The sequence below is a fragment of the Hyaloscypha bicolor genome (assembly GCF_002865645.1).
Source record: "Hyaloscypha bicolor E unplaced genomic scaffold K444scaffold_136, whole genome shotgun sequence".
Classification (NCBI taxonomy): domain Eukaryota; kingdom Fungi; phylum Ascomycota; class Leotiomycetes; order Helotiales; family Hyaloscyphaceae; genus Hyaloscypha; species Hyaloscypha bicolor.
Genome location: NW_020194638.1, coordinates 438,111 through 456,190, shown reverse-complemented (window position 1 = coordinate 456,190; position 18,080 = coordinate 438,111). Strand labels below are relative to the sequence as shown.

At 46.9% G+C, this 18,080-nt stretch overlaps 6 protein-coding genes across 6 annotated transcripts; 3 read left to right on the top strand and 3 right to left on the bottom strand.

The window, feature by feature from the left end:
- Positions 1-286: 286 nt before the first annotated feature.
- Positions 287-3,533, bottom strand: K444DRAFT_570403 (uncharacterized protein; the record flags this gene model as incomplete). The annotated part of the gene is made up of 8 exons (XM_024877265.1): positions 3,371-3,533; positions 2,815-3,314; positions 2,543-2,768; positions 2,437-2,490; positions 2,113-2,388; positions 1,822-2,062; positions 1,751-1,768; positions 287-1,701 (listed from the first exon to the last, which is right to left on the bottom strand). Coding segments are annotated over exons 1-8 (2,796 nt in total), but the record flags the coding sequence as incomplete, so codon positions are not given.
- Positions 3,534-5,418: 1,885 nt separating this feature from the next.
- Positions 5,419-7,208, top strand: K444DRAFT_646353 (glycoside hydrolase family 47 protein; the record flags this gene model as incomplete). The annotated part of the gene is made up of 9 exons (XM_024885190.1): positions 5,419-5,563; positions 5,807-6,016; positions 6,080-6,138; positions 6,172-6,262; positions 6,463-6,551; positions 6,612-6,688; positions 6,728-6,785; positions 6,939-7,010; positions 7,080-7,208. The coding sequence occupies 9 exons, from the start codon at positions 5,419-5,421 to the stop codon at positions 7,206-7,208; spliced, it is 930 nt and encodes a 309-aa protein (XP_024730815.1).
- A 1,499-nt stretch (positions 7,209-8,707) lies between these two features.
- K444DRAFT_667608 (uncharacterized protein) lies at positions 8,708-11,503 on the top strand (the record flags this gene model as incomplete). Its single annotated transcript, XM_024887317.1, has 2 exons — positions 8,708-8,741; positions 8,995-11,503. The coding sequence occupies 2 exons, from the start codon at positions 8,708-8,710 to the stop codon at positions 11,442-11,444; spliced, it is 2,484 nt and encodes an 827-aa protein (XP_024730814.1). The 3' UTR covers positions 11,445-11,503.
- A 926-nt stretch (positions 11,504-12,429) lies between these two features.
- On the bottom strand, positions 12,430-13,205 carry K444DRAFT_131978 (uncharacterized protein). The gene has a single exon (XM_024870458.1). It carries the CDS (start codon positions 13,089-13,091, stop codon positions 12,615-12,617), a length of 477 nt encoding a protein of 158 aa, XP_024730813.1. The 5' UTR covers positions 13,092-13,205; the 3' UTR covers positions 12,430-12,614.
- On the bottom strand, positions 13,206-14,796 carry K444DRAFT_131987 (uncharacterized protein). Its single transcript, XM_024870459.1, has 5 exons — positions 14,656-14,796; positions 14,141-14,603; positions 13,991-14,077; positions 13,723-13,923; positions 13,206-13,661 (listed from the first exon to the last, which is right to left on the bottom strand). The coding sequence occupies exons 1-5, from the start codon at positions 14,689-14,691 to the stop codon at positions 13,321-13,323; spliced, it is 1,128 nt and encodes a 375-aa protein (XP_024730812.1). The 5' UTR covers positions 14,692-14,796; the 3' UTR covers positions 13,206-13,320.
- A 989-nt stretch (positions 14,797-15,785) lies between these two features.
- On the top strand, positions 15,786-18,013 carry K444DRAFT_618375 (FAD-binding domain-containing protein). The gene is made up of 6 exons (XM_024881307.1): positions 15,786-16,123; positions 16,172-16,294; positions 16,460-16,819; positions 16,869-17,311; positions 17,377-17,588; positions 17,647-18,013. Exons 1-6 carry the CDS (start codon positions 15,947-15,949, stop codon positions 17,913-17,915), a joined length of 1,584 nt encoding a protein of 527 aa, XP_024730811.1. The 5' UTR covers positions 15,786-15,946; the 3' UTR covers positions 17,916-18,013.
- The last annotated feature ends 67 nt before the right edge of the window (positions 18,014-18,080 follow it).

Here is an 18,080-nt window from a genome sequence, read left to right as displayed (position 1 = left end):
CATTTAGCAGTATGCTAATTACGTTATCATGGCCAAAACGAGCAGCAAAATGCAATGCTCTGTTTCCTTGAGAATCCTTCTGTTCTACAAGTGGCCTAACTGCTACCAGCTCCTGTACTATACTTTCGAGGTTTGAGGCTGCTGCAATATGCAATAACGTTGATAAGAGATGGGGCCGCCGTGGGCTAAGAGAAGGTCCATCTATCGCTTGGAACATATCAATCCAACGATGAAAATAATTGGTATTTGGCCACTCAAATCGTTGTATAAGATTGTTTTGGGCGATGCCTTTTCCTTCTGCTGTCTGTGCATGTAGAAACCAGGATTGTATTGCGTATTCCAAGAATGGTGGGTTTTGCCTAGCTCCTTTAATGTGCCGCGACTTCAGGAGCTTTACTTCTTGAATCTCTCCAAGTTTTAGGTAGTTCACACAAGACCTCGCAAGTCGATGATGACCTTGCCCAACAAAATTTGCTCTGCTATTCAGCCCAAGCCATTCAAAGCCGCCTTTAAGAAGGGAGTCGTTCACAGATTGATGGATAAATTGGACGACGTTAGAACTGTGGTGATCTCTGACTTCGATCAGGCCGCCAGATAGGCTAGTGATCAATTGCTCCATTCGCGCATCATCCTCTACAAAATCCTCAGAATCTTGAACAGAGTTCTGAAAGTCATGGATTGAGGGGTCGTCCAAGGCCAGTGCAAAGCGGAGCTCTGTAAGAGAGAGAGGCCTATTAGCGAGAGAGATCCACTGCATCAAATGTAATGAGTCTTTCCGATCTTCAGCGTCAATAAGCGTCTTGAGGATATGCTCATAAATTGAGCCCAAGTTAGGTGGTACCCTCTGCAATGTCTCTAGTACATGCTTGAGACTCTTCCCTTTGTTATACTCTTTCGCCACGATAGGAACCATAAGACTGGCCCATAGAAACACTCCAGACGCGCTACTTGAAAGCTGCCTTTGGAGAACCTTGATATCATCTTCCCGTGACTGACGCTTGTGCGCTTGGATGTGCTTTGAAAGTTCTTCGTCAATACAAGCCGAAATGTCGTCGTTATTCTCTTTTTCCATGCAGACGTCAAATCCAATATTAAGGCTGAAAATAGGATAGTGACGACATGAGAAGCAGATTCTTGTTTGCCTCGCTGATCCCTGAAGCTCTTCATTCACTTCATGAATATAAGCAACAATGGATTCCGCAGAGTTCTCACTGGCTTCGTCAAGAGCATCTATGAAAATGCTAATGGCGTGAAATTTGGCCGCAACTGCTAAAGCAGATTTCAGTGCTTGGCGAAGTTCTGCATCGCGCCATTCCCAATCTATCCCACAGTGTCCAAATGACTTTTTCTCATTATAACGAGCTCGAAATACTGCACGAGCAGAAGCAGACTGGCTTATGAGTTGGTGCGATATTGTTCGTAACATCCCTATAGACGTCTGTTGCAATTGAACACCGCGCCGGTGAAAGAAGAATGCAAGCCGAATATTTGTTTGAGTTGCGTTTTCCTTGTATATTCGTTTCATCAGGGTCGACTTCCCCGAGCCAGGCTTTCCTTTGATCCACAAGAGACCATGCTGGTCGCCGATCCAGCTTTTGTAAGCCTTGTGTTCAAGAATCCAACCACAAGAGTCTGCTCGTGTATCTTGAACCTCGTCTTGCCGGTATCGCATTTGCGGGAAAGCTAACGATTTCAGACAGTCTAGTACAATGTTAGTAGCAACTTGGAAGGCTCTATTATGGCTACGTGCCGGAATCATCTGCAGTCACTGTATCATATTTAGTGAACACCTGATAAAATTTGCTTGCTGCTAAAACGTACGCTCTTCTACTTCCATCCTACGACCCCTCTTCATTGCGAAAGCTTCCTCAGCAAATTCCTCTAACGTGCCAAGTACGCGATCATAGACTTCGTCATTAGCTTTGAATTTCACTAGCTGCGAGTGATCACGATTGATCGCCTGGATGTGGTGGGCTTGATTCTCCCAATGACGACCATGAGTTGCAGACGCCGTGCCCACAAGGATCGCATCCGGTCCCTTCATAACCCATTTATCTGCTATCTATGATACAGTTCAGTCAGTGAGGAAAAATCTCAGTATTTCAGGCCTACCTTAATCGCTGTTGGTGAAGTGACAGTCTCATAGAAGCACACAATTTTCGACTCTGGGAAATCAAAGGCCTTGGGAAAATCTCTAGTCTGTTTCCGGAGCAGTTGAGATTCGTTACTAATAGAGTGTAGAAGCCCCTGATTGACTTGATTTTCCACCATTGGGATAAGTGATTTGACGTCCATACCCTGGTTTGGTCCCCCGAAGAACAATGCTCCATAAATTGAATTCAAAATATCTGGGTCATCAGTGGATGCGTTGCGCATTTGAATTATAGCCTGCGGAAAATGAGCGGCGTGATTCTTATCCCAAATACTATACATTACCTCCTTAACTATTAACCCTCCCAGACTATGAGCAATAAAGAACAGCGGCTTTCTCTTTAACCAAACATTAGCTTCAAACTGAGAAAAATGGGTAGGTATCGCAGACCTCCGTTAGATGGCTTAAACGTCTAAGAGATGTCCTTAGCGTAGTGGCGAGAGCCTCAAGATCCTGAAAGCTTTGACTGCCATAGAGTTGTGACTCGTAACCATAGATAATAATTCGGGTTGTCGCAAGGTCGTTTGGGAGATAGTCACAAAGCCACATACGCGAACCACCCTTCTCCTTGAACGAGCCGAAGGCATGACCGCCTAGGCCTGATATTGCGAGACAACTTGATTTCTTAGCAAGCTTGATATACACTTTGCGAATTGACATACTCGACTTTATGATCAGATGGCGGTGGAGAACTGAGTATTGTGAGGCCACGGAAGTGATCGTCAATTGTTAGGGTATAACTTCGACGTGTACGTCCGATGTCTTTATTTTCGGCTTGAAGATTGCCCAGAAAGTTTGTTATGTCAAAATGTCGCTCAATCTCACCGCCGCCTGAGAGTTCTGCAGGAATTGTTCGAAAACTCAGTGTAGCCACCATCGTATGGCCATCAGGGGCGTTAGCAAGAGACCTGATTTGGGGCGCAGAAGTGTCGCTTTCTAGTTTAAAGAGAGTTGAGACTAGGTCGCCAATCTGTTGGCAACTGATTTTCCATGGCAGACCACGTACTCGATAGACGTGATCTTGCCGAACAGTAGCAATTGTGGGGGGTTTTGGCACCGCCTCAGCCGAGGCCTGGGGGAGTCCGGCATAATATATACCATGCGAGCCTGGATTAAGCTCGGGTTCTTCTGTTGAGCTGGCTGGAATATCCTTGGCAGGCGCCTGACAGAAAGGGTTACAGTCAGTAGTCGTAAAATGCTTTTTGTGCGACCACCTACCACATGCGCTGGAATCTTCGGCAGATGGCCTGAAAGTTCGTCATTCGCCTTCCGTTTAGATGTCATTTTCCAGCGGTGGAGGTGCTCGAGACGGCGATTTAATAGGCCAAAATGATGCGATGGAACTTTGTCTCGCAGTAGCAACCGCAATTATAGACTTAAGATGCTCAGGAATAGGACGCTTAGCTGAGCTTGATCATTCTTCCTGAAAGAATACGGTCCCAAAACACGCTAAAATCGCGCCTCGCTTAATCCAACCAATGGGAAAAAGTCACGTGTACTTGCGTAAGGCACAACTTGAAGTCTTAATATAATATAGTATAAACCAGTGAAAGTTAAAGTAGTTAAGAACCGCATACGAAGAATAAACTAATAGAAACTAAAGAAGCTTGAGGTGTCCTTAATAGACGCACATGATCGGGGATAAGGTGTGTGGGTGGAGGACAAGGTCCGTTATGACTGATTTTTGGTTCTGCTTACCGAGCGGAATCCAAGTTTCAAAATCCTCGGGCCGCCCTAGCTTGCTTAGCGTAACGCCAGTGAGTCTGGATGGTCAACCAGTAACAGTTCGCGGAGATCCTGGCAGTCTACAAATAGAAGCGCCCAAGCCAAGCTATTGATTGGTAATTGGCTGGGAAATTAGGGCAGAATATTCTGCCACCAATCAACCAGTCAGGATTTTAGCCGCTACGAAGACGGTGAGCATTCCCGCAGCCATGGCGCCTCCCTTCTGTAGATAATAGCAGGGTCCACCGGCCAAACCCCCAAACCCCCAACCGCCCAAAATTAAATTATACCACAACCACACCACAAAACAAAGAAAACAAGTCGAAATTCGTGGTATACGACCTCACTTTAGTTATTCTAGAAGCTTTCGAAAAAATTAAGCACTTTAATAAAATCACAAATATTTCGTGTTTTGATAGGGGTGTCCGTAATTGATTAATTGATTGATTAATAGTTATTTATGTCCAGCGCGCATAAATCAAGTAACCTTAGTTACTGCCTATAACCCTAAAGACCTCCCGAAGGGTATGGGGACGTACTAAGCTTATAGGATATTTATACATAGAGTCCTGCTCGCGAGAGGGCCAAAAACCACAAGGGGTAAAAAGACGTCCCTTACGAGCAGGCCCGGGTCCCTAGTCCCGCGGTGTTTCAGAGCCCCTGTAGACCTTATAGAAAGCATTTCAAGTATATTGCGAACGTACCGGGTCGACGGCTTATAACTGTAAACCTCCTTCGCCGGTTGAGGTGGCTACCAGATTCCATTCAGAGCAACCCAGGTAGCCCAAAGCTCCCTTAGACAGGCACGTCGACGACATACGAAGGCACAATACCAAGTTTCCTCTACTTCTCCCCCTCCCCCTCCCCCTCCCCCTCCCCCCTTCTCACGATCTCTCCCTCGTATCCGCCACATCGCATTATCGGGCCTGCCTTTGCAGGAGGATTCCTTCACTATATAGCCTTCTCAAGAGAGTAGACGAGTCGAGTAAGCCACGGTATTCATCCCGATTTCCCTCTGCAATATATATAGAACGAGTCGTACTATCGCGCGTCGAGAAGGAGGAGAAGTAGTCGTAGAGGATCATTAATAAGGGAAAACCTCTTCGCGTGACGCTGTGCGAGCGTTCGAATGAAGCGTCGCTTTCACAGCGTATCGATAGTTGATTGACTCAATCTTGGCCCTGTACTCCAGAAAGCATAGGTTGACAGCCTGAACCACGAGGAGGTGTTGAGTCGTCGCAGACCGATAGGGGTGTCCGTAAGTGGGCGGTTGAGTGGTTTGGGCGTTTGGCCAGTGAACCCTTCTATAATAGCCCACAAATCCCTTGCATATTTCATTGTTGTCGCAAAACCCGAAAGCACTCCAGTACGCATCTTCCAAGAAGCTCTCAATGACGCCTATAAGACCGAGAGCAAGGATATCCAGCCAGAAGCAACCAGAGCTGGATGCTAAGATTGTGCGAATAATGGCGCGGTGAAAACTTCGATCCTTCCGACTCTCTGCACGGAACACTTCAGTTACTAGTCTCTTTATCCTAGCTATGAGCCTGCTCCTTTTGCGGAATAGTTCTCAAAATAGACTGGATATCTATCCCCTATCAAGAGCCGTGGACTGGGATATACGAAGGGAGAAGGTAAAGGAAGTATTTGTAACGAGTTGGGATGCATACTCAAAGAATATATGGGGTCAGTCATTAATACTTCATCTTATAATATACTAATATTTCTAGTATAAGGGCTAAGATATTCTTTATATGAGATTAGTCCAAGATCAATTCCACCCAATTTCGAAAACAGGCTTACAGATAAGCCCCCAGGGCCTGGGATAGATTATTATTAATAGTCTTAATACTATAATAATTATAAACTTGACTTCCCAACTATCCGACGTACGCAAATGGCTATTTCGAAAATTGACCTATAACTAAGACCAGGAGATTAATACCTTCGAAACAATAATCCACATACTAGGCGGACTACTCTCTATACATTACCTGGCGACCCAGTTGCCCGATATCTCTTCTCGGCGGGACTACGTCTATTTAAACAAGTCAATCGACCTCGCGGATCGCCTTCTCAGCGCCTATAAGTCTAGATCTGGGATTCTATACGCGAGCATTAACTTGGGGACCGGAGCCGGTATCCCTTTGCATTTTGATAGCAAAGCTTTATTAACTACCAAAGCTTCGACCTTATAGCTAGAGATAAAATATCTAACTTATTTTATAGGGAAAGAGCTATATTGGCGCAAATCGGAAGAGGTTATAAGGGTTTTAGATAATAACGGTATATAGGACGGGCTTCTTCCTATTTTTATCTACCCAGATACCGGTCGATTTACCTCTTCGGAAATTCGCCTGGGAAATCGTAGCGATTCCTATTATGGTACGTCTAGCTCGGAACCCGCTATTTGCGTATCTATTACCATGGCTTATATCTACTAGAGTACCTTATTAAGCAGTACTTGTAGACAGGAGAAGCTATCTATCTTGAAATATAATTACAAGCCTTAGCTAGTATCCAAAGGCATATAATTACTACGACGAAATACTTGAAGCTTTAGTTCGTTATTGAATTACCGCAAGAAATCGGGAGCCTCTTGTCTCCGAAGATGGATTATCTCGTCTACTTCTTGCCCGGCTCTATTATACTAGGTATAACAGGCAGCCTTATAGTAGCCGGAGCTCGAAGACTGCCCAATTATTGGGGCGCCGAGAAGGACTAATAGATATAGCTTGTAAGAGAGCTTATAAAGATGTACTGGGGCATATATACGGTTACAGAAACTGGGCTCGCGCCTGAGATCGCCTGGTTCGAAGCTAATAACGCCGCTCTATAACCCATGACTAGTGCGGGACTATTTCCTTCTAGTAGTAACTTTAAGACTGCCTGGAAGAAAGACTATATCGTCAAGCCTCTGGATATATATAACTTGTAATGCCTGGAGACTGTGGAAAGCCTTTTCATAATATACCGTATTACAAATGACCTAATCTACCGGGAATAGGGCTGGAAGATATTTAAGGCATTTCAAAAGTACGGGATCCTCGAGGATAGATAGGGCTATACGTCTCTTGATAACGTTAATGCGGTCCCGCCGGTGCGGAGAGACAATATAGAGAGTTTTTGGCTAGTAAGAGATGCCCAATCCCGAATCCTAGCTACCCAATATATCGTGAATTGACGTTATTGTTTAAAATAGGCCGAAACTCTGAAGTATTTATATTTGCTATTCTCGCCGATAGACTTCCTCCTATTAGATGGGATTGTTTTTAATACTGAGGCGCACATCTTCCCCCGCATAAAGCAGGACAGGTTTCAGACTGGATAGAAGCGGATAAAGCGTAGCCGCGAATAATAATAATGGTATGAATATTTCCGTTCGTATTATATGTAAGACCTGGTTCTTCGGGAAAATGGCACGTCACTTTCGAAAGAATGAATAAAGAGGGTTATGAAATAATGGCGTAATTGAGCGGATGAAATATTGTCTTCGAGAAAAATCTTCTCGTGCGAAAAAGACAAGAAAAGCGACTTTGATTTGCTTCTTAGAACTCATATCTATTTTCACAATCTCCTTAACCGAACCTGGTCCAATGCCTTCACCCTCTGTATATGCGGTTATGGGAGGTAGATGGGCTAGAGGCGGCTCCTCTTCCTCCGCTTTAGCATAGGCCATCGTCTCCGCTGCCTGTAATAGGCGACCTGCTACGTAATACGCCTCGCGGCGACTGTCTCTCGATTGTGGGTTCGTACAGGTAATTGTACCGGCATTAAGCCATTCGTATTGCTGCTGCCAACGCGGCACCTACAACTTTCCCCCCAAACTCACGATTTGCTCGACAACTTTTATTCCACGCCCTACGGGCACATAAAAACCATCCCAATCAATTTCTGAGGCTTCATTCCATCTTTCCCAGTACTCTGAGCATTGTTTTAGGTGGACTGCCATCCGGTCGAATTCATCGCAATTCGCCCCTCAAACCGCGGACTTCACACGCTTGCAAGAACCCCCCTCGCCCACCAACCCTAATCGCACTTCAAAGAGACAGAAGGAGCTCAATGTCAATCCTCCTCCTTGTCTCGACTTAGATGGTAGTGCGCGCACCTGCAATACCGCTTCCAAGGCCGTTTCCGGCCAGTTTGAAGCACTCGAACGCGAAGCTCGCATCCAGCATACTATAATATACGACCTCGCTACTATAGTAGACCAGTTTGTGTCTGCCCACAGGACACATGCGACAAAATCGTTCGCTACCTTACGAACTTCCTATTTGCCAAATCTAACGTTTACGTTCCTATTCACATTAAAAGCCTACCAAACTCTGGCACACCCATGACCAACTTAGCAAAATCCGTTAGCTGGGCAGATATCGCAAAGACCCCGAAAAATTCAGGGGCTAAACCTCAATTCACCAAATTGGCTATCACTTTCCTTTCTGGGAGACGACCCATATCAAATTCTTGCATAACTCACTGCCTAGAGGGCTGAGCTCGAGTCAATCCAGCTACCATGCGATTGGGCCTGATATCCAAATTCTTACCACCCTTATGCCGATCCCGATAAGCTTACTTTTGTGGCGCTTGCAAATGACTATTAAATCGGGCGTTGCACAGGAGTTCACGGAGCTTTGTCGGTGATTTGGCCTGCAGTCGCCTGCCCGTGGTCAACTCGCATCTCCCGATACGTGGATACTCGCAGATCCAAATCCAGAGTGACTTCTATTCACGACAAGTTTGTGTAATGATTCAGCCGCACATAACCAGCCATTTTAGCCCATCAAAACAATTGGGTGGAAAGTTCCGTTTCCTGCCTCTCGAGCTGAAAGCATGTCATCATTTCAGCTTCCTTCTGTTCACCGGTGTAAGCGACGTCAGAAGCCTCAAAGCTCATATGATATTGCAGTTGTTGTGTCAAAGAACATATGCTTCAAGTTGAGACCAATTGAAACCTCTTATCTGAGGCTCTCTTCTCATACTTTCTCTAAGATATCATTAAGTTGAAAGAAAGGCAAAACACACAATCAAGCTGCAGGTCAAATTCCCAAATTAACACAGGTCTATTCCTCTTAGTCATTGTACGATTGTACCTACGCAAGAGCTGACACTTGCCTCAGGTAAAATGATCGTAACTCAACGCAACGACAATGCGCGCACAGGTCTGAACAGCAACGAGACCATTCTTAACCAAGCCAACGTGTCTGGTGCTAACTTCGGGAAAATATTTGAACGCATCGTGGACGGAAGTGTTTATGCTCAACCCCTTGTCGTGAAGAATGTCTTGCTGCCCGGACAATCCGAGCCTCTTGACGTCCTCTATGTAGCAACAATGCACAATTCGGTGTACTGCTTCTACGCAGCTCATAGTAATATTACTGCTCCGCTTTGGAAACAGAATTTGGGACCATCAATTCAGCTTCCAGATGGGGACGTGGGTGGGTTTGGATACAGAGACATTGCCTGGGAGGTTGGCATTCTCTCCACGCCTGTCATCGATACGACCGCAAATGCCATCTTTGTAGTGTCGACGGGCCCTGACCCAAGCCAAGGCATGAAGGTCATTCACACCTTGTGGAAACTGGGCCTCGACGGCGCGAAGCAGGGCAGCGTTCAACTCAACGCCAACCACAATGCCATCCAATTTTCGAGCAATCGTCAGAACCAACGACCGGCGCTCACACTGGCAAATGGCACTGTGTACATTGCTTTCGCATCCTATGGCGATACGAGAGACTACCAAGGCTGGATCTTGGGCTATAGCGCAGCTACGCTTAGTCATAACAACACCTTCACTACTGCCCCAAACTATAAGTCGGGTGACTTTGGGGCAGGTATCTGGCAGGCTGGAAATGGTCTTGCAGTGGATGGCGAGGGCAACTTGTACTGCATGACTGGGAATGGTGAAGATACTGGAGATTGGAGCGAATCCGTGCTGAAGCTTAGCCCAGGCCTCGATAAAGTACTTTCCTTCTTCACTCCTTCCAACAAGCACAACTTGAATATCTCCGATGAAGACTTCGGATCCAGTGGTGTGGTATTGATTCCAGGTACCAACTTTGTCATTGGCGGTGGGAAAGCCAGCATTCTCTATCTCATGGATCGTGGCAACCTCGGCGGATTCAACACGACTCAGAACAGTGTCGTCGCCTCCCTGAACGTTGCAGCAGGCGAAGACCCTACGAAAACCCACCACATTCATGGAGCTCCTGCCTACTACAACGGACCTGACGGCCCAAGACTGTATGTTTGGCCTGAGAACTCATATCCGAAAGCGGTCAGCTTCGCCGGCAGCTCCCCCAACCTGACCGTATCCTCGATCGGTACTCTCACGGATCCAGAAAATATCCCTGGAGGCAGCTACGGGATGCCAGGAGGCATCCTCAGCGTGTCTTCTGATGGAACCAAGCCAGGAACAGGCATTCTCTGGGCAAATCACCCGTATACAGGAGATGCAAACCAGGACGTCCGTCCTGGCATTCTGCGTGCCTTCGATCCCTATGACTTGACAAAGGTTCTCTATCATAGTCGTCAAAATTCGATGCGTGATGACTTTGGGAACATGGCCAAGTTCTGCTGCCCTACCATTCTTGGGGGCCGCGTATACCAGGCAACTATGGGGGGGATCCAGAGCAAGCAGTGGCTGCAAATCGACACCACGAACGTCACGCCTGCACTCGCCAACCAGAACGACAACCGCCTGGCTGCCGCCTTCCTCGGAACTGACGGCCAGATAAATGTCAATAGCTCGCCTGACGGCCTGCTCTGGGACAACAATACAAGACGCTTGGTCGCGGGACAGCACTCGAATCTTTCTCCAGGTTTGGCCTTCAATTCCAATGGCACGACATACCTGGGCTGGGTCGGTCTAGACAGCAACATAAACATCATGCAGACCAGCTCAGCAGCCCTCGATGGATGGGAGTTCCAAAAACGCACCCTTGATCAGAGCAACACCGGTGTCTCTCTCGCCTTTAGCAACGGGATGCTGATCGTTGCCTGGACTGGAAACGACCCCAATGAGTCCCTCAACGTGGCCACTACAATTGATGGCGGCGCCAGCTGGAAGACGAAGGTGACTCTAGTGGATAGTAGCCAGAGCAAACCTGCCCTGGTGATGAATGGCAACATTTTGGTGCTGGCATGGACTGGAAGAGACAGCCTCGCCCAGGTCAACGTCATGACTTGTTCAGATCTGAATTCCCTTCAATTTAGCAATAAGGTCACTATCGGGACGGCGCGGGCCAGCTCTACGCCAGCCATGGACTTCGACAACGATGGGGTGCCGTGGCTAGTATGGAACGGTCCCGGCCCCCAGAACTTGCTAAGCTCGATCACATCCGAGTCCTCGAATACTTCGGGGTTCACGGATCAAAGAGCGAGGGTACGAACGTTTCAGGACGATTCTTCACCGAGCGGGCCAGCGTTCTGTCGATTCAAGGGGCGGATGATAATGGCGTGGGAAGGCGGTGATCATGCTCTCAACTATGCAGTTGTTGGTAGGGGTAGTGTAGCAGTGTATGGATTGTTTGGTGGCACAAATAATCTCATTCAGCACGATGAGTTGTAAGAAGCCCTACTAGAAATAGCACTTCTCCTCGGGATTGGATATCTCAAGAAACATTACCGATTGTGATGCTTTTGCGCAGGGGTGAATGTTTGTTTCATTAATATGTTCCCTATTGTAAGGCTTGTGGTGAACACAAAAACTGACACTGATCTTCAACGTTCGAAGTTAACGTTGGACATTCATCTGGAGTCGAAGGGGTAGGATTTGAATATCATAGAACTTCCGAGGATTCAAAGCGATATTCATTACCCGTACTAGAACTCGAAGGAATATTCACCCTGGTTTGAGTTTTCTTACTTTATTTTTGGCCCCTTAATTGGATTTTGACTCGATTTGGTCATGGACGGGCCCGAGGGTGTCACGCGCTGTGGCATTCCCTCGGTATGCGGGGAGGCTGAGGTTGCAGACACTCTCAGAGATGCGCTTGAGTTGTGAAGCCCATGCATTGTACCAGATCCCATACTTCTGGGGATATGGTGCCACATAGGTGAGGCTCTGATTGCCTGTGTTATCGCCCGGAGGTGCCAACTGGTTCAAATAATCATATGGGGATAATCCGCGCAGACCAGGATTGCGGAACCGAGAAGGCTAAGTAAGCCCTTTGTAATAATTCTCGACATCTTAGAAGTGGAGTGAGGTGTATTTGCATCAAGAAGAGACAGGATGAGGGTTTTGGCACAGATATATACGTGGAACGCTAGAAAGTATCCAAGGATGGCAGCCTCTTGGGGCGCGGGAAGAGCGCATGAAGTTGACGAGAAATCCATTGTATGTGTTTGAACCCGCTGGAGCCAGAAAACCTCTCATTTTTGACAAACTATATTATCTGGAGTAACATTTGGACTGTGATTCGAAGGATCGATGTCTTTGTTGCCTGCTGTGCTGGTTACTCCTAGGCCGAAGGGTGCTGATTCCTCTAAACTCTAAAGCACAATGATCAAGGAGGGTTAATCGGGTCCCATGTTGGTCATTTAACGTAGACTCTGATCAATAGACTTGACATGAAATTTATCGATGAACAAAATATTTCAGTTCACTAAGCCTCGCCAATAAGCCCACCAACCAATGGACCAAATGCCAATTCCAACCTAATCCATGTACTAAACATTAAAATTTCCTTGCTCTATACCCACGGGAACGCATGTAAAACTGCCCATCACCGTTTGGCAGTCAAACTCCGGGAGACTGGTTGTTTCTAGCATGGATTTCATTGCCCTCGTCTCCACCGCCGAGTGGATAAAAGCCGCAAAGCCGATCAAGATCACTACAGCGGTGTAAATCTTGTATCATGTGGCGTGGATACAAGGAATGATTGTCGAATTCGTCTGCCTGATACATATATAGAATACGTATATCAAAAGAAGTCTGCCCGTAATAGATACCTAGGTACAAAACGACGAGAAGTAGTCGGGACACGTTGAGATAAGGGAGCGATGGATCCCACAAGTTCTTTATCGCTGATGCTGCTGATACGCACATAAGAAGCAGAACCGTGAGAAACCAAAAGATTCGCAGTACAACTCCTCTCCAGCTGCGAGGGTCGTGGAGGCGACCCTCAACGCAATCATCAACAGGAAGACTGTTAATAAGGACCACTGCCTTTTCTGACCCCTCCTGAGACCGCAAAGCCTCCTGGCTGCTGGGCATTTGCCATATGTGCAGGTATCCAAAATCATTCGACAGCCAAAACGCGGCCAGGTTGATGGCCCAAGTGATAGATCCCTGAAGAAGTTTAACACGGCTCCCCTGGGGTTGAAGTCAGCTCACACCCCTGGCCTGCTTTCTGGAAGCTTACCAATTCTTGGGCATGACGAGTTCCAGGCGTTAGTGGTAACGCCTGCACAGGTATTTGTAGATGCTTGCAGCTTTCGATGTCTCAAATATCATCTCTCAATCCCAGTCTTCTGACCCTTTCCCGCTCTGCATCGACCGCAGTTCCACGATGCCACTTTTGAGACCACCCTTGTGTGACAACAATTCCACCATCCACCAAGTTCTTGTTACTTCTGTCGTCGCTGGAAGGTCTGACAACAGCTGGTTCGACATCATCCAACATCAAACTTTCTACCCTAGCCCGATATTTCGCGCGAGAAGACGAGCTGTGCGAGTTGGGTTGACTGGGCCTATCTGACGAAGCACCGAAATATGGTGTACGAGAAGCAGTGACGCGGCCGCGAATAAAAATGGCAAATGAGGGAAGACATCCGACGATCAAGGCTATTTATCAGCGGAGTAAGGTCAGCGTGCTCTTTGGTACTAATGATTAAGGTAGACCTACCAACAGTGCCCTCTATTAGAGCAAAGAGGATGAGCCAAGTTGTGCTCACGTTTCCGTTCTTGGTGGCTGAGTCCAAGGAAACGACTCTAACTATAGCAACAATCATGGTGATGATTCCGACTGTGAAAACAATTCCAACGGAGAACTTCTGCGCTGTGGATATCTGTAGACTGTACAAGATTTCCACCGGAATAGCCATGACTGTTGCATTCAAGATGTGGTTAGTTATACTACTTATAGTAGTAAGAGGAAATAGATACAAGCTTACTCATTAGATCAGTCAGCAGATCAACAGCCAAAGCGTACCAGAGACTAGCAGCCTTTGCCACATTGTCTCGATGGAGGTCACATTCACCTGGAGAAATCAGCTACTTATTAATAAAGTAAATCCAGAAAACTCGTGTAAAAGGACTCTTACCAAGAGGACTAAACCAAGCACGCATACTTGAACAACTCTCAAATGCGCTGATGACACAACCCAGGAAAGAAAGTATGCAAAAGGCCAAGACACCCCACCAAAGCTTTGTGTACGTCGATATTCCAGTGGTGAGCCTCTGAAACATGAATAAGAGACTCAATTTCACAGACCATAAAGTTGACCAGAAGAAAATCTGGATACATAGGATTTCTTTAAGCACGGTGACTATATCTGTGTCGATAGCTGTATAAGGGGCCAGTTGGCCAGTCTCAACCAGTTCAATCCTTTGTAATCGAGGTAGAAGATCCAGGTAGAGTCCAGACATGACGACATTAGTGGCCAACCCAAGGTACACGAAAATGTCTTCAGCTGCAATGGGCACTTGCCTGCCCTTGAGCCAGCGTGCTCCCGACCGAAGAGCTACGAATATACAGCTGATAGTGAGACATGCTATCAGCACTTTCTGTGGTAGATGTCAACTTGACTCAAGAGGAGGAGGTCAAGTTTGTGCCTACCGTAAGGACGTCAAAGGGGATGTCTTGGGACACCATATCCACGATAGCCACTCGACTTGAATTTGTTGAGTGTCAGCTAATGAAACTTCTCACTTGATGCAGTCTTCTGCCTCAGGTGAAGCGAGTAGACTGCAGCTTCGGGACATTGATATATCCAAAACAGCTGTAACAAAAATTAGAATAGCATGTGCGAAGCACGGTATATCCAGCATAAAGTTGATTATCATTCGACTTCATTAGTGTGCGATGACTAATTCCGGAGTACGACATAACCTCCTCGACAAGAAGTTCAAGCGGATTGAGCTCCTACTGTATGAAGGCTTTATTATTGACACATGCAGGGTGAAGGCACAAGGAAAGGTTCTTCAAAGTTTGGCGGCGCAGTCGCCCTGGAACCAGAACCGGGGCCCGAACCCCCATGCTCGGAAGGATTGCTAACCTGGTAGAGTGACCACCCAGGAAGCTTAGATGCCCCAGGAGGGAAGGCGGTTAGTCAACGTCAAGAAGTCTCCAGATCTGCAATCCCTCAGGACGTACCTTCGTGCTGTGCTACTTAAGTGTTCTTGAAATCTCGCCTCGGGTTTCCATTTCTTTCCCCAAACAAAGAGGGTCTCCGGCGAGGAGCGATATCAAAATTCCGAGCGGATAATTCGGGAATTTTAATCAGATAATCCCCAGCAATGCGGAGTACGAAACAACTAAGAAGGCGTGGGGAGCGGGGAAGCCGAACGGGAAAGACGGGAAGTGGACTTGCGTTGGCTCGTTTCAGGGGCACGAGCAAGCTGACCAATACGGAACAAAAAATGAGATTCCCAATTTCCCAATGAAAATTCACATCCGTTGGGGTACCGAGCCATGAAGAGCGGTCATTGAGGGGAACCAGGAGAGCCAACATTACTGCATTAAACATGCCAGGAAAACGTTACGTTGCAAATGCATCCAAACCAAACCGCTTTCGGTTTGGCCGTGGCGCTCAATATTCAGAGCCTTTCACTTGAGAAACTCGGTACGACGTGACGGCCCGTTAGACCGTTGGGTCCAATGCTTGTCTACCCTGTATCCTGGAGAATCGCCCAAGAGACGAGCGATTTATCCAAGCTTGCGCCAATCCGAATGAAGAAAAAACGCCGGTGGACAATATATCCTTCCACACTTCGCTTTTCCAATTCGCGTTTTCTCGAACCTGCATTAACTTTTCATCCACACCTCTTGAGTTCCATGCTGTGTCAACAGGACCCCCGTCCCGACGCCACGACCAGTTGACTCGATCTTGGTAATAACCTTTGCGAAAATGCGCCACCTCTTGCTTCTGTTGGGCGTGCTTGGCCTCGAAGTTGCCGCCCAGAACGGGACTTTGACGATTGGTATCGTCAGTTCCCAAATCGATGATTTCCTCCAATTGATTCAAAATGAGTCATTGGCCAATAGAGACACGAGCTCACGGCAACCCTCTGGCTGTGCATTGGCTGTGAGTCATCCCTCTTCATGTGATAATTTGTTAGCTGAAGTAATACAGTGCTCTTTTCTCAACTTTGCACTGCGAGGGCAAGTCTCCTTCCCGGAAAGTACGGTCTATGAGTATCAGGAATCTCGATACTGGTCTGTATTTCAAGCAACTGACACGCCAACATGTCGATTTGTAAGCGTTTTCCATGAGCAAAAGTCTCCACTTTGCTCTGTCTCGAGTCGTCTCCCCGCCCGATGCATTGATTTAGAATGAACAACACGTGAAAGTTTATTCCAACTGCCGAGTTCATCCTGCCGAGTTCTTCCCCAAACATGTAATGCTAACTCCCACCATTAGGCACCTATCGACCCTCTTGGCGTTTCACTAGCTGTCTTGACCGTCCAGGTTACACAGTGTGAGTTTGCTGTTAAGAGCGGGGGCCATGGGATGTTTTCTGGAGCTTCGAATATCGACGGAGGCTTGACAATTGACTTGCTCAAGTTAAACCAGGTCACTGTATCTGCTGATCAAACCCAAACGTCGGTTGGGTCTGGAAATAGATGGGTCGATGTCTACAGTGCCTTGGATCTAAAAGGTCTTTCTGTTATTGGAGGCCGAGTCGCCGATATTGGGGTGGGAGGGTTAACTCTGGGTGGCGGAATGTCATTCTTCTCCGGAAGATATGGCTGGGCATGCGACAATGTCAACACGTATGAGGTATGTGTGAGCCAACGAGTCGGCGATTCCTTGAACTTACAAGCTGCAGGTTGTCTTCGCCGACGGATCCATCCGTGAAGTATCTTACTCGACATATCCAGACCTCTACTTTGCCCTTCGGGGAGGAGGAAACAACTTCGGAATTGTCACTCGATTTGACCTCCTGACGTTTCCTCAAGGTGATCTCTGGGCTGGTTCACAAACATACCTTTACAGTAATGAGACAGCGTCTGCCCTGAACGATGCCGTGTACTGGTTGAACGTCAATGCACCATCCGACCCCTTTGGACAAGTTATCCTTGCTTATGCCTACGTGCAGTCATTCGGTGCCTGGGCAATGAGTGCTGATCTCCAATATGGCAAGCCGGTAGCATATCCGCCGATCCTGAGCAATTTCACCAAACCTCCTGGGGCTATTGCTACAGATCTTGGTATTACTAATCTTACCGCGCTGACTGTCTCATTCAATGACACCAATCCTGGTGGATTCCGGTACGCGTCTCCATATAGATTCGATGTCTAGGAACAAGATTTCGACGTGCTGACAACAACCTTAGCGAAACATACTGGACACTAACGGTGAAGAACAGTCCTACGATCCTAAATGATTTATTGAACATATTTATAGACGAAATCAATCCAATCAATACTGTAGCCAACATGACTCCTGCTATTGTATTCCAGCCACTCACAAACAACATAATTTCCCACTTCAGCAGGAATGGTGGAAACGCACTTGGGATTACGACAGCCGATGGTCCTCTCATCTGTACGTATCTTCAAAGCAAAGGAGCACTTATTCACTTTACTAATAGCATGTGCTGTAGTGGTCAACATCGCTATTTCTTGGTCCTCAGCAAATGACGATGCTAAGGTTTTCGGAGCAGCAAGTAGTTTTATCAGCCGATCAAACACAACGGCTTATTCTCAAGGTGTGGGATTTCCCTTCGTCTACCAAAACTACGCCGCACTTCAACAACCTGTGTTTGAAAATTACGGGCAAAAGAATTTGGCGAAATTGAGGGCTGTGAGCGAGAAGTATGATCCGTTTAGCGTGTGGCAGAAACTACAGCCCGGATATTTCAAGATATTTTGAGTCCGCTTCTATTGTATATATTCTATTAGTTATATTTCTTAAAACGATACACGATACACCACCTGCGTGGCTATTATTTCGAATAATAACAATCGTTCTTAAAAAAGAATTATTAGTCTGTAAGGAAATGACTTTAACTAGAAGAAAAACCCGAGAAATGAATGT

Excerpts from the sequence above, each read along its gene's own strand:
- K444DRAFT_618375 (XM_024881307.1), top strand. The coding sequence starts at position 15,947 with ATGCGCCACCTCTTGCTTCTGTTGGGCGTGCTTGGCCTCGAAGTTGCC. Across the intron at positions 16,124-16,171 it reads CCTCTGGCTGTGCATTGGCT|TGCTCTTTTCTCAACTTTGC; the intron begins GTGAGTCATCCC and ends GAAGTAATACAG. Across the intron at positions 16,295-16,459 it reads ACACGCCAACATGTCGATTT|GCACCTATCGACCCTCTTGG; the intron begins GTAAGCGTTTTC and ends TCCCACCATTAG.
- K444DRAFT_131978 (XM_024870458.1), bottom strand. The coding sequence starts at position 13,091 with ATGCCCAGCAGCCAGGAGGCTTTGCGGTCTCAGGAGGGGTCAGAAAAG.
- K444DRAFT_131987 (XM_024870459.1), bottom strand. The coding sequence starts at position 14,691 with ATGGTGTCCCAAGACATCCCCTTTGACGTCCTTACG. Across the intron at positions 13,924-13,990 it reads TCTGCTGACTGATCTAATGA|TCATGGCTATTCCGGTGGAA; the intron begins GTAAGCTTGTAT and ends TGAATGCAACAG. Across the intron at positions 13,662-13,722 it reads TCTAATAGAGGGCACTGTTG|CCTTGATCGTCGGATGTCTT; the intron begins GTAGGTCTACCT and ends GCTGATAAATAG.